Below are 18,247 nucleotides of genomic sequence, written 5' to 3'. Positions count from 1 at the left end.
GGCCCAGCTGTCTACTAGCCCACTCCCTCCTCCCTCAGGGCTCACTCATCTAAGAGCAGACTCTGGGGGCTGTGCGGGGGTTTGGGGGCTGGCAGCCTGGGACCCTCGGGAGAGTATCCATAGCAACCAGCTCTCAGAGGACTGGGTTCCTGTGGGGTTGAGGCTGCTGTTGGTTGGAGCGTGAAACATCGAGGTTCCTTCCTCCCCCTCTGTTTCTGGGTAATAACAGTATCACCCCAAATGGAGACCAGTGTGAGCAGACCTGGCTGCCCATCCTCTCATGCGAGTCTTCCGGTGCCTTCCTACGAGGCAGGCAGCTGGATCCTCTGCAGCCCATTCTATAGCTGGACAAGCAGGTATCTGCTACCCAGACCAGGACTGTCATGGCCGGGGGCAGTGTGGCAGCTACTTGCGTGGCGATTGTAAGATTCAGTGAGGTCCAGTGTGAGGGACCCCGTGCCGTCGGTGCTCACTGATTAGGATCAGGGAGATTCCGCAGCCAAGGCTGCTGTGCATCTCACCCCCTTCTCCCCTCCTGTATCTGTGTTCTCCGTCTCTGAGGTGGCTTGGCGCCATGTGGGGAAGACAGTCTTTGGTCAAAGGCCCCAGAGCTCAGCTTTGGCATTCCTGAGCCTGGCCCAGACATGGGGCCTACAGCAAAGAGATGCTGTGAAAGCCAAGCTCTTTCTTTCTGTAATTATGTCTTTAACAGGACAGTGGTGTCAGGGTGAGGACTGGGGGGCCCCAAGGGAGGCACAGGAGGAGACAAAGGGGGAGATGAAGGAAGATGGAGTGAGAATCCTTCCCTGCTCCTGCTCTGGGTTCAAGTCCCACCCACCCAGAGGACCAGCCAGTTCAAGCTGCTGCTGTAAGGTTGGCAGGGGCTTCCTGTATGGGGTGTCTGGGTCTGCCCTTGAAGCATGAGCATCTGTGGGTGTATTGGGAATGATGTGTGAGGGGCCTGAGAGCACAGCTTCAGGGGTGAGTTGGCCGCATCACCTGTGTGGGGACCTCTTGGGGTCTTAGAGAATGTTGCATATACAATCTGAACGGACTGCTGGGAGCTGGAGTGTCTGTGAGGGTATGTGTATTAATGGTGTGAGTGAACGTATGTGTGCTTGTACTCTGTGGGCCTCACAGGTGTGTCCATGCTGTGCACTAGCTCTGTGTGCATTTGTGTGAGTGAGTGGACACCCAAGTTCCTCCCAGGGCCCTGTTTCCCCATCAGGAAGGATCTAGTTGACTGCCACCAAGCGGTGGCCACATGACAGAAGGGTACTGGGGCAGCCTCTCATCAGATTCATGGTGGGGCATGTTAATCTTTCTCTCTTAGCCTGGCCATAGCTCATGCCACCTTCTTTCCCACCCATCCACCTAAAGGGACTGACAGTCCTCATCCTGAAGACCATCCTGGGATGTGCATCTTTCTTGGTTTCATTTGCTTGTTTATTTATTCTTTCATTCAAGCATCAAGGCCAGCTATACCTGCCAGGTGGAGTGTGTGTATGTGTGAGAAACGTGAGACAGAGCGCAGACCTGGAGCTGTGTTGAGACGGTAGCTGTAAGAGTACGTCCCCTTAGAAGGCCTCAGTCTCTGCACTGACCCTGTGCCTGATGACCTACTGCCTGCTGTTGTGCTGAGCTCTCTAGTCCTGTCTCGTGTCCTCTGCCCCCAGCTTTTGCACAGGGGCATTTCTCAGATGAGTGCCTGCTTCTGGGCCTGCAGGTCCCTGAGTCCAAGCAGCAGCCCTGCCTTTGGAATCTAAACTGCCGGCATCAGCTTTTCGAGTTGTTTTTTCATTCATTCCATTCACTTATTCAACAACAAGTAAAAACTGCTAAGTGGTTATTAGCTCAATAATAATAATGATGATGATGAAGTTAGATAATCTTTAGCACTGATGCCAGACCCTCGCGAGATGATGAGGTTTTCTTTGTCTCTCTGTCCTAATAGAGTACTCTGTGTATATTATTTTTGCAACTTTGTTCATTTGCAATTTTGCTCAAATGCTTCCTGAGTATTTATTATGCTGGCTGTGGGAACTCACAGATGGACAAAACACATTTCCCATTTCTGGCCCTCTGGGTACTCATGGTCAGCAGCCATGACAGAAACATGCTAATTAACTGGGTTCTTTTAGCATAGCACAGGGACTGGGTGCTAAGAGCAGACTTCTCAGAAGAGGTGACATTTGAACTGAGTCTCAATGGACAGAGAGAGTGTTCCAGGTAAAGGAAACAGCATAGGCAAAGACCTAGAGGTGAGACTAGGTACTTGAGGGGATCAGCAGCTCTGGGTGGAACCCCAGTAGTCATTTGGATAGCTAAGCTCCTTGGTGGCTCATCCTGGGTGTACAGGTGATCATTGGGTCTGGTTGTTCAGTCAGGAAATCCAAATTCTCCTCCTTTCCAGAAACCCTGTCACCTCAGGATCCAAAATTCCCTGAAAAAATGCAGATATTTTGAGTCCCAATATCACTCCCTCCAATAAAAACCCACAGTCCCTGCCTACCCCCTAAAACAAACAAAAAAGCAAACAAACCCACTGTCATATTGCTTCCCCCAAACAGCACTTGTCTATAGGGTTAGTTTCATAACTACCCAGGCTTATATTTTCAGCTGTTCTTTGAAAATTTTTAGTGCTCCTGATTGTCTCCATTGATCTGCCCTCGCCCATCCTTGGCTCAAAGGCAGCTGGTAATTGCTCCCCGTGTGTGGAAACCTGTTGTGAGATCACTTGAGTCATGTGTGCTTCAGACGGATGAGTACTACTCAGCCTTGTCAATCTTAGGTTGAGTAAATGGATGAGAGATTAATGAATGGTAGATGGGTGGATGGATGGATAGATAGATTAATGGGTAAGATGCCTAGGTTGACGGATGGGTAGACTGGTGGATGGGTAACAGATGCATGGATAGATGGATGAATGGGTAGAAGTATGGATGGTTAGATGGATAGATAGGTAGATGAGTAGATGGGCAGAAGAATGGATGGTTAAATAGATAGATAGATGAATGGATGGGTAGAAAGGTAGATGAAATATGCACATGGGTGGTGGGTGGATGATGGATAGATGGATTGTAGTTCCTTATAGGTAGACCAGCCTCCTTCAGCTCCCTTTGTGTGGTTTTGGTGTGTACTCTTTCCTTGGGGTGGGACAGTTTCCCCAGACTTAGTAGAGGAACATCTCCCATGTTACTTGATATCCCCAAGCTGTTAGACCTGGATTCAGAGGAAGATGGGAAGAGAATGACTGATGAGACCTCAGAGGAGGCATAGCCATTTTGAGGAACCAAGTCCAGCTCTCTCAGTAACATATGCTTTCTGTTCTTGTCTACCTTCATGCTCTCTAATTCCTTTCTTTTGGATTCCCAAACAGAAAAAGACGTACCAGTGCATCAAGTGCCAGATGACGTTTGAGAATGAGAGAGAGATCCAAATCCATGTTGCCAACCACATGATTGGTAAGAGATCATTTCTTCCCAGCCATGCTGGGGCTACTTTTTGGGTTTTGAAGTTTGAGGTTCCAGTCATCATTTCCTCAGCTTTTAGTGAAAAGATAGAGTCACTGCTGCTGTTTCTGAGACATTTCAATAGGAGTAGAAATGTCTGTGCCAGAGTGCTTTCTACATCTGAGTCTTCTTGTCGCAGCTCCACTCACATTACAGTCAAACTTCTGACAATCGCTTCCACTTCCGAGCATAAATTTCCCTCCATTTCTGAAAAGAAGTGCTTTCCAGTTGTCAAGCACTCAGGGGCAATTATGCTTCAATTTTGTATGTCATGACATTGAATAGATTTAACTGCTCACATTTCCCCACTAAATGTGGTGAATTCCTTAGGCACACTGTCAAAACAGAGTGCTTACAAAAGTTATTTTATTACTTTTCCTATTTCTCTTCAAGTGGTATTGGACTTTGAATTTTTCAGCCTTTCTAGAAGGGGATCTTTCAGAAACCCATGCTTGTATTTACCTTTCGTGGATGGCTGTGGTCTCCCTGGCAGCTGGAAGACGCTTCACTATAAGGCAAAGAGGTTCTAAGGGCAAGGTTGGCCTAGGCTGGGGGCAGGTTTGGCTATTAGGGCCTTGGAAAGCTTCTGGTATCTTGGTGTCATGGGTCTTTGATGAATGTGTGATCACCTCCAAGTCTGAGAAACAGCTGTGAGATTTCTTTGATCATCTTGATTCTTACTTCATTCTCTACTTTTAGTCTTAAAAACAGCCCTGACAACAGAATATTATTTTACAAAACCTTTTATGGTATACATTAATAAAAACTACATATGTATACAGCTCAATGAATTCTCACGATCCAAACACATCTGTGTAACCAATACTCCAGTCAAGAAATAGACCTCTATCAGCATTCTGGAAGCTCCTCCATTAGCCCCTTTCCAGAAAGACACTTTGTCAACAAAGTTAACCCCATCCTAATGTTTAATAGCATAGGCTAGTTTCACCTGTTTTGTGGAATCGTACAGCATCTTCTCATAAGCACACACTTTAATGGAGACATTCCTAGGAGTGGAATTGCTGGGGCATAGGATGTGTATGTGTTCATTTTCGTTGTTGGTAACTGCCATTGCGTTACACTGACTCGTGGTGCCCAGTCCCACACCGTCTTCACCATTGCAGCATGTTTGAGCCCATTATTGTAGCTATATGACAGTCATTCACTCAGGGGCTCCCTTGCTCTCCTTGGCCCTTTTCCTCACCAAATATGATGTCCTCCTCCAGCAATTTTTCTCTCTTGATGACATGTCCAGACAAGCAAGTTGGACAGTGCTCTGGGGTGACCCATATGGTTTTCTTTGGCTGATTTTCAGAAGCAGATCATCAGACCTTTATTCCTACTCTATCGTAGTGTAGAAGCTACTCTGAAACCTGCTATGGAAGACCCTGTTGGTATCTGAAATACTGGTGGCATAGGTTCCCGCATCACAGCCAACACACAAAGCCACAGAAGCACAATCAACTGAAAGACAGGTGATTGTCAGATGTAGTAGATACTGCAAATAGTTTTCCAAAATGTTTGTACCAAATTGTGCTTCTACCAACAGTGTTTGAGAGTTTTGGTTGCCTACATTTTTTCCATCCTCAACATTTTACATCCCATGAATAACTGCAAAGGTTTCTCTTCAGAGAAGATGTGCTCAGGTTCCCTTCTAGCTATGGTGAACTTTGCGCAGTGGGTTGGGTTGTCAAATGTCCCAACTTGCTCCCTCTTCTAGACATCCTTTACTAACCTAAGCAGAGTCCCTACACATACTGATGCCAGCTGTGTGGGTGGTGGGTCCATCCAGGAGGATGGGAAAATGGAGCCAGGAAGGTAAGTGGGACCTTGGAAGTTTAACCTGACAGGGAGATTGGTAGCTTTTGAATTTCTTCCCAAAAAGGGGTTTGAAAGCCCCTACTGAAGTATAAGAAGGAAAGATACTATGCAGTAACCGGTTGCTGTGAGAGCTTTCCAGGGAGTGTCAAGGAGGTGAAGATGAAGATATCTGAAAATATTTGCTTTTGTAGCAGGTGTTAATGCGCACGCCTGTTTGTAAGCACAAGGGTGAGAGCCTGGCTAATTAGACCACAGTGATTTCAAAGGTGTTTTCTTTCCCTCTCCCTTCCTTTCCTTTCCACCTTTCCTATTGTATAGAGTCTGGAAGCTGTGTGTCCTCAGCTGGAGGAGGGCTAAGGAGTTGGCTCTTAACTAAGGGTGCATGATGAGGTCTTGCGGGGTTTCTATGGTAGGCTTGCTGTCTGGTGACTGGACAGGTCCCCTTGTCCATGCCTGTTCTGCAGTGCTGTGAGCTGGCTGGGTTCCCAGGACATGTGGGCGTTGGAGGCCTGGGGAGCAGGCAGCAAGGAGCTTTGGTCTCTGAGGCTGCCACTGCAGTACAGGCGAGACATTTATGCAATTGCAGACATCTTCCCATGAGGGCTCTTGGTGTGTGGCCATGAGGCATGGGCATGGGATTCCTTTACCAGCCAGACCCTGGGCAGCAGGGGTACCTCCTGCCCCCACCAACGTGCCCTCCATGACCTTATGAATGTGATCTATCAAAGAACACTGATTAAGTACCCACTGCTGTCAGAAAGCTGTGCTATTCTCCATGGGTGATAAAAGTTGAGGGATATGGCCCCTCCCTTCGGACAGCTTACTGCATTCCACAGGAGACACCTCAGTGCACACACCCCACATTCCACAAGGATGTGAATAGCTGCCGTTGACCAAGCCCAGGCCAAGTGCTGGGCATAGGTGCTGTGTCTCCATCTTCCAGATGAGGAATCCAAGATTTCCAGTGGTTGAATGACATACCCAAGTTTTTATCACCAGGAGCTAGTGGAGGCTGGATCTGAACAAAAGCCAGGCTCTGTCCTTTGTGTTGGAGAGGCCTGGTGAGACAGATGGACACCTACAGAAGTGTGTGCTTCTGGACTAGGAAACACTGGGTGGCAGTCAGCCCATTAGAAAGGCCTGGACTTCAAAGAAGTCCTGGGGATGGGAACAGCCTCAAGAACTTGCCTCTCTGAGGGTTCATGGGCTGATGAGGAGGTGGTCCTTGAAGAAAGTGTTGTTAGGCTGAGAAAAGGGGGTGCAGTCTGTGGGAGGACTGTAGGGTGTGTGAAGCTCAAAGGAAGGAGCAGAGGAGGTAAGTTTTGGGAGCTGAGAGGAACCTGGCCCAACTGAGACGGAGCAGCTCATTGGGTATATGGGTAAGGAGGCAGTGTGGGTAAGGAGGTGGTTTGGGGCCAGAGTGAGGAAGGCCTTGAATGCCAGGTCTAAACTGGGGGCCCCCTGTTTTTTTTTTTGTTTTCTTCTGCAGATGTTTCATTTGGCTTTTCTTGAAAAACCCAGCAGAGGTGGCAACCCTGGGGTCCCTATTCCCAAGTGGCACAAGTGACTGAACTCATCAGTCCCTATGGTGTTATACGGGCTGCTTTGTCTGTTTTGTATCCTCCACCAGATGCTTGTGGGCACCTGAATATGCAAACTTGGGCTAAAATAGTATGGAGCCATTGAAGATTGTGGAGCAGGGACAGAGCTGAATGCTTTTAAGATTAATCTGGCTGCTGGATTGGTCGGTGGGAGTAAGATGAGAAGAGAATAGACACCTGCTGGTCTGGTTCAGGGAGAGAAGACAGAGTTGATATAAATTATATTTGGTTCAGAGTCCTGGTGTGGCACTGTGGGTTAATGTACCAGAACTGCAAGTTCGGTGGTTCAAACTCATCATCTGCTTCTCGGAAACCCTATACGAGGTCGCTATGGGTCGGAACTGACTTGACGGCACTTACCAACAACAACACTATTTGGCTTGTGCAGTGTGGCTTGCTGGCCCTGGTTCTTGGAAGGTAGTAGAGGGAATGGTAGGAGGTGAATGGGAGAGAAACCAGCACAAGGGCCCTATTTGGTGTGAATGGGAGAGAAGCCAGCGCAGGGGTTCCCTATTTGGGACTAGCTCTACTGTCCTAGTGATAACTGTAGGGACCCAGTATCCCTGTGGACAGCTTCCCCTGCTAAGTGACCTGAGCTCAGAATGACTACCCTGGAGCTGGCAAGGGTCAACCTTTCCCTTAGAGGCACAAGGAGACTAAGTGGGTAGAACTAGCACAGTTCAACTTGGTGGACTTATCATAAACTCCGGGCATTGGTTCCCCGGGGGCTCAGACTTCACCTGGGGCACAGTAAACTGGACCTTTTGTAAATGGGGGGGTGGGGCTTTTATGTGACTTTGCAGCTATGAGACCCTGGGAGTTACGATGACTCAGGGACATGTCTCCTTGAAAACATTTCCCCACCCCCACCTCTCCCTGCTGCCGTCAGGGTGGGAGTAATCTGGATCTGATAGAAAGACAAAGGTCTTGCAAGAACTATACCCACCACCTCCACACAAAGGGTAGACAGGGATGGGCAACTTGGACATTGGCTACCCAAAATGGGGGGAGGGATACAAAGGCAAGAAGTAACTGGCTTACAAGCTTTCAAGAGGGAACCTAGATCCAGAGGGTGTGGAGGAAGATAGAGTGTCCAGTGAGTGGTGTCCAGCCTGTCCAGGAAGGGCTGATGAAACGAAATATAGATGGGTCTCTTGTGAAGCAATGGTGAATAATTGTTATCAGGACTGATTGTGAGGGTTGGAAATCTAAAGATGGACATTTTTTAACAAAGAGGGGAGTGATTAATCTAGGAGCGGAGGACCCTGGGACCATCAATGGAGAAGAGTGAAAAGCGGAATCCTACACAGAGAGGCAGTGAGGCCTAGGATGGAGGCAGAGGAGACAACGTCAAGAGATGGTGGGGCTGGGGGCTCGGGATCAGGAGATGGAAAGGGGCTGAGGACTGTTGGGGGATGTGTGTGCAGGTTTACAGGGTACACCCCTTGGTTGGGTGAGGATGCATGGACAGAATGATAACTATGCCAACGAAATGATGGATGATGGAATGAATGTACAGCTGATGTTCTCCCATGTAGACTATCACACAATTCACAATACAATGTTATAAAAAATAAAATAAAATAATAAAGCACAAGTAATCATAAAAAAAAAAAAAAAAAGGCAAAGGTCTTTTGAAACCTTTTCAGCTGCTGGGTCTCCTTTGAAATCTGCACCCCTACTATAGAGAGTGAGAAGGCCCCCTTCTCAGGGCTGCCCTGCCCCCAGCAAGCACATCAAAACCTGGAACAGTCCTGTTCTGTGGCCTTCTGCCAGGGCGGCCAGGCTCCACCCAGCTGTCCCTTGCCCCCTCCCGCTGCCTCCCACTCCTCCTCATCCTGGGAAGATGGCCCCCTCGTCCTCCACAGAAATGGCTCTGCAGGAGACCCCAGTCCTGCAGAGGGAGGGCTGAAGGAAGACTTGTGGGGGCCTGGACCAGAGACAGCCCCTGCTCAACCCATCCCCTCCCTGTGGCAGGCAGCTGGGGAGGGCATGTTGGAACTTCCATGTATGTTCTGGCAAGTGCACTGCATTCCTAGGGCACTGGGGTCTTAGCCCTGGAGGCCCCAGGAAGCTGATTGGTGAGTGAAGCTAGCCCCTGTCCCCACTGCTTGTGGGCATCTCTCTTCTAGGTTGGACCAGTGGTCTGAGAACTGGTTCTTGAAATACAAACTTGCCCTAATCTGTGGGTGTGACCCAGTCTGGAGGTCCTGAGGGTGCCACAAAGAGGCCCAGGGCTGGGAAGGGACCGTCTTTGGGGAATCATGTCAGCAATGTTTGCCCTTTGTGTCCTTGGAAAGTGGCTCTGGACTCTCTGGCTGGCAGCCAGGCCAGAGTTGGGCCTGTCTCAGTGGGGCGTTAGTTGTTTTTGGTCACGTCAGCCCCTTTCCCGGGTGCCTCTTAAAGACTCGTCTTGCTGACAGGGTGAAGAAATGGTAACTGGAGGGGTCTTTGCATGGTGAGCCTCTCCCACTGCCTGCTCAGGCCTTTAAATGCTCCTGGGGCTGGGTCCCAGGTCTTTGTCCCCCTTAGTCCTTTCCCTGGTCACCTGGACAGAGTTGGGTGGTATTAGAGGGGAGGGTCTACGGAGGGCGTGTGTTTGTGTGAATGCGTGAGAGAGTATGTGTATGTGTGCGAGTCTGAATGTATGTGAGGCAGGGAGAGAGGGAGAGGTTTTCGACTTCTCAGTCTTTAGAAATACCTCCCAGCAGACATGCTGCCAGCTGTCTTGCAGGCCACCCTTTTCACAGCCAATTGAGCACCCAAGACCCTACTGAAAGTCTGGCCTGTAGCACTTGGAAGGAAACAAATTCCTAGTCCGAGGGGGAAGGTTTGGAGTGTACATCATATTCTCACTCTCACAGAGAAATGAAGAGAAGAACCTGGGAAGGGAGAAGAAAGTGGAGTTCCCGTTTTCTTCCTGCTGACAACACTTGAAACTGTGAGATTATTTAATGGAACTTTTGATTTAGGTAACACAAAGACCCAAAACATCTGTCTAACCTTAATATGTGATAAAAATCTCTCCCTTTCCCTCCAGAGATGATGTTTCATATTCTGGAACGATTGTGTCTGAATTATAAGCCTGTAAAGACAACTGATAATTCAAATCTTTCTTAGCCTTTCTGGCTTTTGTTTTTTAAAAAAACCAAATTTAGGGCATAATCACTTCCCGTTTTGCCAGTCCCCACAGGCTAAAGAACCTGCCAAAAGGACTCAGTTTCCCTGCTGAGTTGGTGCCATGTCCTTTCCGAGGGAGTCACACCACCCAAAGATCAGTGGTGGTCCCCAGAGAGAGGTGATCAAGCTCATTGGCCTGTGATGAGCCCCTTCGTTCTGAAGGTTGAAATGGTGGACATGTTCTTATAAGTTAATTGTGTGTGTCTGTGTGTTTCTCACAGGGGAAATGGCCTTTGTAGGTGGAGTCCCCTCTAATTGTAACCTTGTACTTTCAGTGGTAGAATTCTCACCTGCCAGGCACACTCTATGTGTAGCCACCACCCATCTGTGTGTTGTTGGTGTGTTACTATGACTGGGAACAGGTTTCAGCACAGCTTCCAGATAAGGACAGACTAAGAAGAAAGGCCTGATGATCTGCGCCTGGAAATCAGCCAGTATGGATCACAATTTATGATCGGTGCTTCATTGTGCATGGGGCCAACAGAAGCTAGCAATCACAGCAACAACGTTTACTTCAGTAAATATCACTGAGATCCTCTTTAGACTCTTGAAAAGTAGCTCTAGTAATCTAAAAAGATAATATCTTTTAATCTATAAAGATATTAATCTAAAAAGATAATTTCAGTAGAATGCCACAAGTATAGAATATGGAAACTCAGAGGACAGTCATCTTGTCTAATCTGGGCATTCTAGGAAAGCTTCCTAGAGGAGGTGGCAACCTAATAAGAGTCTTAGAGGATGAGAGGAAGGTGGGAAGGTCTTCCAGGCACAGAGCACAGTATAAGCCAAGCCAGGAAGATGAGAGGCCCGTAGATTATGTGGGAAAACTATGGACACTTCAGAATTGCTGCAGAATAAATTGTGGATCTCAGAGAAGATGGTACACAGAGTTAGTAGAGAAGATGATGATATAGAATAAGAGGATATGGATTGGAGAATCATTAAGAGGCAAAAACAGCAGGATTTAACAATTGAGTGGCTATTGGGGGGAGGACTGACTAGGAATGACTCTGAGGTGTTGGTTGAAAAGTGGATGATGATAAAACATAAGAGGAGGGTATGGGAAGCAGGCAAAGAAGAAGATGATGGTGCTAATAATGTCGTTGCTGTTGAGTCACCTCTAACTCATATGACCACTGTGAACAGCAGAAGAAAATGTTACCCAATCCTGTGGGCTCAAACATACCAACAGTCATGAAGATGCCACAGGACCTGTTAATAACAGGTAGCATCTAATGAGGCTCACTAAGTACCAGACCCTGCTCTAGACATCAACACCTGCTATCTCACTTAAGCCTTATAACAAGCCCTTTCATACATAGGAGTCAGGGTGACTTGTCCACTAAGTTTCAGGGTTGGGATTTGAACTCAGGCAGTATGATTGCAGAGCCTGTGTTCTTAACCCATATACCTGTAGGTATATCACACTCAGAGAGCTTGAGTTGATGATTTGACCATGCACATGTCACATTAGAGATGGCATGGGACATTTGAGTGTTGCTGCCTAGTCATCCGTTGGCTACATGGGCAGGGAACTCAGGAGAAAGGCCTGGACTGAAGAAGCAAATTTGGAGGCATTAACATTGATGGAAGAGGCAGCCAGAGATGCAAGGGAATTTAGAAGTGTGGGGTCCTTGATGGTAAGAAAGTAAAGTATTTCTAGAAATAGCAACTGAGCAGCAGTGAGAAAAGTCTCAGAGAAATCCACAAGAGTGGGAGGGCCCGCTGGACTAGGTCCCATGAGGTCATTAGTGTCCTGGGTCAGAGCAGCTTCAGCAGAGCCAGATGCAGGAGGGAATTCAAGGTGGGTGGGGAGACCAGCAGTGAAGGGTCACCTTTCCAGGTTCCTAGGCTAGGAAGCCGCCATTTATCTGTCAGTTTGATGTGATGCTGGATGATATACCACTGGTATCTCAAATACTTGCAGGGGCGCCTATTCTTGGCAGGCTTAGGAGAGTTTACATACTAAGAAGGACTTGGCGACAGACTTCTGAAAATACTGGCCAGAGTAATCTTAAGGATAGCAGCAGAACACTGGGTTATATAGAGAATATCAGTCCCTCAGATTAGAGAGGAAGTTGATTTGATTCCTGTGTATTCCATGTGTATAGTCTTCATTTATGTTGTTCAAAAAGGTTATTTCCTGTTAAAAAGTCACCAGTCTTGAAAAATTCTATCCTATGATTTCTGGCATTTTTTCTATCAGCAAGGCCATGATTTTGAACTCGCTGTCATTCCACAGCACTGACTCGTCTTTGTTTCCAGATTTCATGTTCATATCACCAGTAATTACCAATGCATCTTGATTACATGTTTGATCTATTTCTAAGGAAGTTGGTAAAAAAAAAAATCTTCAGTTTCTTCATCTTTGCCATCAGTGGTTGTGGGTAAATTTCAACAATAGTCTTCCTTATATTGTTGTAATATGCCGTGGAGTTTGTTCCCATTCATAGCGACCCTGTACAGAGTTTCTGAGGCTGTAAATCTTTACGGGAGCAGAAAGCCTCATCTTTCTCCTGTGGAACAGCTGGTAGTTTTGAACTGCTGACCTTGTGGTTCGCAGCCCAATTCATAACCACTACGCTACCAGAGCTTCTCAGGATATATAATATCAATCTTCAAGTTTTCCCTTTCATTTTTGAGTACTTCCAATTTTCCTAGATTTATACTTTGTATATCCAATGCTCCAATTATTAATGGATGTTTGTGACTTTTTTCTATTAGTTTTGAGTTGTGCCACATACATCAACAAATGAAGATCCTGAAAGCTTTATCCACATCATTGATGTCAACTCTGCTTTGAGGAGACAGCTCTTCTTCAGTTGTATTTTGAGTGCCTTTCAACCTGAAGGGCTCATCTTTGGCACTAGAGCAGATGATGTTCTGCTGCTAGCCATAAAGTTTTCAGTGGCTAATTATTCAGAAGTAGTTTGCCTCGTCTATCTTAGTAACCTAAAGAGTTGTTGATGCTTTTCCCCAACCACTACTCCCTAGCCAGGAAATAGTGAAGACGAGGTGAATATGTTTTTAACAGCCTATACTCTAGAAACTTTTCATAGCTAATTGACCAGAAGAGATCCATATTTGTGCCCATTCCAAAGAAATATGGTAACCTGACAGAATACAGAAATGGTCTGACAATATCACATGCAAGTAAAATTTTGCTGAAGATGGTTCAATAACAGTTGTAGCATTATATCGACAGCGATCTGCCAGAAATTCAAGCCAGATTTAGCAGGGGATGTGGAATGAGGGCTGTCCTTGCTGATGTCAGATGGAGCTTGGCTGAAATGCAGAGAATACGGGAAATATGTTTACTTGGGCTTTATATAGACTATACAAAGTCATTCGATTGTATGGATCATAACAAATTATGGATAACATTGGTGAAAATGGTTATTCTGGAACACTTAATTGTGCTTATGAGAGACCTGTACCTCATGACCAAGAGGCAATTGTTTGAATGGAACAAGAGGATACCTCATGGTTTAAAGTCAGGAAAAGTGTGCATCAGGGTTTTATCCCTTAATCCTAGTTATTCAGTCTATATGCTGATAAATAACCAGGGAAGCAGGATTGTATAGAGAATGTAGTTTCAGGACTGGAGGAAGGCTCATGAACAACCTGTGATAAACACACCTTACTTGATGAAAGTGAAGAGGGCTTAAAGCACTAAACTGATGAAGATCAAAGATTACAGCTTTCAGCGTGGACTACACTTTATACAGAGAAAACAAGTCCTCAGAACACCATGATAAATGGAAAAAAGATTGAAGTTGTCAAGGATTTCATTTTACTTGGATCCTCAATCAATACCCATGTAAGCAGCAGTCAAGAAATCAAATGGCATAGCGCATTGGGCACATCTGCTGCAAAAGGCCTCTTTAAACTGTTAAAAAACAAAAATGTCACTTTGAGGACTAAGGTTCACTTGATGCCAGGCCAGAACATTCTCAATTGCCTCATATGCATGGAAAGTGACTAAGGAAGATCTGAGAAAAATCGATGCATCTGAATCATGGTATTCATGAAGAGTATTGAATATACCATGGACTGCCAAAAGAATGAACAATCTATCTCGAAAGAAGTACAGCCAGAATGCTCTTCAGAAGCAAGGATGGCGTGTCTTTGTCTCACTTAACTTTGGATGTGTTATCAAGAGGGACCAGTTCCTGGAGAGGATATCCTTCTTGGTAAAATGGAGGATCAGCGAAAAAGAATACAGCCATCCAGGAGGTGGATTGATGCAGGTTGGTTGCAACAATGGGCTCAAACACAGCAAAGATTGTGAGGATGGAGCAGGTCTGGGCAGCATGTTTTCTGTTGTGCATAGGGTTGCTATGAGTAAGAACCAATTCCTTGATTGTTAAGTGCTGTTGAGTAGATTCTGACCCATAGCAACCCTGTATAGGGTTTCCAAGTAGCAGCTGGTGAGCTTGAACCACCAACCTTGCAGTTCAAATGACTTTGCAGTCTGATGCATTAGCCCCCCACAGCAACAACAGGCTGGGAAGGGTAGGTGAAAAGTAGATGCTAGAGGATCAGGGGACTCCGGAAGGTGAGACCAGAACATATGAAGGCACTGGGCCAGCAAGGAGGGGAGGAGGCACTAATAGGTATAACTCTGTAAGGATAGGAAGTGGGGCGCCATCTTGTTAGGCCCACTCCATAGCCATTTGTCATCGTTGCCTTCTCCTCATCCTTCTGTTTTTATTACTGTGAGATGTATATAATAAAGCATTTGCCATTCCAGTCATTTTACATGTACAGTTGTTGTTAAGTGCCTTCAAATCAGTTATGACTCATAGTGATCCTGTATAGGGTTTCTGAGGAGCAACTGGTGAGCTTGAACTGCCAACTTTGCATTTCAAACTGGCTTTGCAGGCTAGGGCTTTAACCCATGGTGCTACACCAGGACTCCCTATGTACAATTAAGTGATATTATGTTTATTATGATGTGCAACCATTACCACTATCCATTTAAAAACCTTTCCAACACCTTTAACAAACTGAGTACCCCATGTGGAACACATCATCCTTCCCCTCTATTTTTTCTTCTTGCTCTCATTGCCAATTTAACGTGAGGTGTTGAATTGACTTTCTACCTGGGAGTGTCTGGACAGTTACTGTTTCCCTTGTAGCTGCTGGTGGTCCAGCCTTACTGGATCCTGTGGTGCCCAGGCCCGGGCCTTTTCTAGACATCCAGTAGGTGTCAAGCTTCCATGAGACAGCTTTCACCCAGCCTAGTGCTCTCTTCCTCAGCTGCTGTGAGGTGGAATTGACTTGATGTCAACTAACAACAGGAATGTCACAGCCGTTGAAAACCCTATGCAGCATAGTTCTGCTCTGAAACACATGGGGTCACCACTTGTTTTTTATTCTAATGCCTAGAAAAGCCACCCCAGGATGGTGTAATTGTTTAACAGGCTTAGCTGCTAATTGAAAATTGGAGGTTTAAGTCCACCCAGAGTCACCTCAGAAGAGAAGGTCTGATGATCTATTTCCCCGCAAATTCCGCTTTTTTGAAAACCTATGGCACATAATTCTGCTTTGGCATACATGGGTCCTCGTGAACTGGAATCCACTTGCTGGCAAATGATAGAAAACCCCTTTAGAACAGAGTATTAGGCCCCACCCACCCAAGAGTAGCACCTTGAGATTTCTGCTCAGACTTCCCCACAAGGAGTACATTTTGCCAGCAGAGATACCATAAGCCAGCACTTGGGGACATCAGTCCTCTCCACTTGTATCTGTTCTTCCCCTACCCTGGGGCACTGCCGGCCCACGCCGGCCCTGAGCTCCTCTGGCATTCCTTTGACTTGTCTTTTTGTCCACTATGCCTTCCCCTAGTGCTTCCTCCAAGGAGCCCTAGCTATCTGGGAGCCCAGATTCTCAGGTGGGGGGAGGGGAGTAAGGCCTTCTGTCACCTGCTACCCCACCCCCCACCCCCCACTGTTTTCCCCTCCTAGGGTTTATCAATCTAGCAAAGAAAAATAAAGGATGTTCAGTGGAATGTGAATTTTAGATAAACAACAAATAATTTGTGTGTGTGTGTGTATCTCCAATAATAGTGTATGATACATATTAATACTTTACAACTATTTATTATATATCTGAAATTCACATTTAACTTGGCATCCTGTGTTTTATCATGATGTTCCTTCCTTATATAACCCCCTGTCTCACAAGTTAGCTTAGGGAAGAACAGTAGTGTTCTTTAAAAGTTCTGCACCTTTTCAAGTATTGTATTGTATTTTCATTCCCACCAACAGTATAGAAGTTGCTTCATGTCCTCACCAACATTTGGTGTTTTATTTTATCTTGGCATTAATAAACAGAAATTTATTATCTCACGATTTAGGAGGCTAGCAGTCCAAATTCAGGGTTTCCTTCTCTAGGGGAAGACTTCTATTTTTGTTAGATCTGGAGCAAGGTCCTTGTCTCCCTTCAGCAACATTCCTTGGGGATTTCATGTGTATTGGCATCAGTCTTTCCCTAGATCTGGGAGCGTCACAGTACATGGACTCCAGGTCCAAAGGACACACTTCACTTCTGGTTCTTCTTTGATGGTATTGTTGTTTATCGTTAAGTGCTGTCCAGTTGGATCCAACCCATAGTGACCCTGTATAGGGTTTTCAAGGAGCGGCTGGTGAGCTTGAACTGCCAACCTTGTGGTTCAAACTGACTTTGCAGTCCTGCGCAAAGTGAGTCCAGTTTACTTTTTTCTCCTTTTCTCTTTATTTATTTGATGTACACAAAAACATGCAGGAATATATAATCGTTTAAACAACCAAAGGGCACATTTTCAGACCAGCCCCCTGCCTGTCAGCACACAGCCTTTCTCTTGCCATGAGTCTAGTGTCCTCAGATGCTCTATCTCTCCATGCCATCACCTTTGCCTCTGTCTCTAGTGTCGCTGCTTCTCTTGTTAGGATCCCATGTTCTACTCATGCTCTTCCCTCTTGATTTTCAAATTTATTATTTCTTTTCTTCTGGTGGCTGTGGCTTTACTTTGCTGTTCTTTTTCTAATTGATGGAGTTGTTGTGTTAGTGTGTTGATTTTGGTTCTTCCTTCTTTTTTTATGTGTGCTTTTATTACAATAAATTGTCCTCTCAGCACTGTTTTTGCTGTGTCCCAAAGGTTTTGGTATGTTGTCTTTTTGTTCTTGTTCCTAGGAATTTAAAAATTTTCACTTTTTATTTGTTCTACTCTCCAGTAGCTTTTTTTTTTCCCTACAACACGTTGTAGCCCCATTTTAGGTATTCAATCAGTTATAGGCAGAAGATGGACTTACAAGAAGTATGGTAATATTTCTGGCTAGTGCTTTCTCTCCCCCACAAGTGTCTGTTTTATAATGGTATGCAAGGGAAACCAAGATTCAAAAGACAGCCAAGAATCTTTACATTACTTCTCCCCTTTTGTCCATTCTAACCATATCTCAATCCCTGTATCCCAGAGTCCTGTTGTTCTAAGGTTGTGCATAGATCACTATTTACCTCTGTCCCACTTAGCTCATGCAAACCTATCTAATTATTTTTCCATCTGCCTTGTTCTTCCATTCCCCTCCCCCATTGCTCCCCTCCCTAGCACCCAAACTACCCTGTGTCTATTCCCTACCCTGTGTTCCACCTTCCCTTCACACCCTCCTCTCACCCCATCCTCCACATCCTGGTAACCAGCAAAGAATGCCCCTCCTCCCCCCCCCTTTAGTATGGGTTCTTTTTCTTAGTCTTGTACAGTAGTGGTCCTATGCAGTATTTCTCTTTAATGACTAATTTCACTCTGCATATTGTCCTCGAGGTTCATCTATGTTATGTGATAACTTACAGCTTCCTTGTTGTTCTTCAAGGTAGCATAATATTCCATTGTGTATGTACCATAGTTTGATTATCCATTCTTCTATTAATGGGCACTTAGGCTGTCTCCATCTTTTTGCTATTGTAAATAGTGTTGCTATGAACATTGGTTTGCATATATCTACTCGTGTTATGACTCGTATTTCTTGTGGGTAAATACCACATAGAGGAATTGCTGGATTATAAGGTTTTTCTATTTCCAATCTTCTGAGGAAACACCATATTGCTTTCCAGAGAGGTTGGACCATTTTGCAATCCCATCAGCAATGAAGGAGC

At 45.8% G+C, this 18,247-nt stretch overlaps 1 protein-coding gene across 1 annotated transcript in view; it reads left to right on the top strand.

Annotated features, from left to right (window-relative positions):
- The window catches only part of ZNF423 (zinc finger protein 423), a 311,738-nt gene that overhangs the window by 135,813 nt on the left and 157,678 nt on the right, over nt 1-18,247 (top strand). Inside the window, exon 3 of the mRNA XM_006874383.1 lies at nt 3,380-3,464. Within this exon, the coding sequence (XP_006874445.1) occupies nt 3,380-3,464 (85 nt within the window). The remainder of the gene's footprint in view (nt 1-3,379; nt 3,465-18,247) is intronic.

Source organism: Chrysochloris asiatica, unplaced genomic scaffold (genome assembly GCF_000296735.1).
Source record: "Chrysochloris asiatica unplaced genomic scaffold, ChrAsi1.0 scaffold00273, whole genome shotgun sequence".
NCBI lineage: Eukaryota > Metazoa > Chordata > Mammalia > Afrosoricida > Chrysochloridae > Chrysochloris > Chrysochloris asiatica.
The sequence above is the reverse complement of the archived record's forward strand: the minus strand, read 5'-3'. Positions and strand labels throughout refer to the sequence as shown.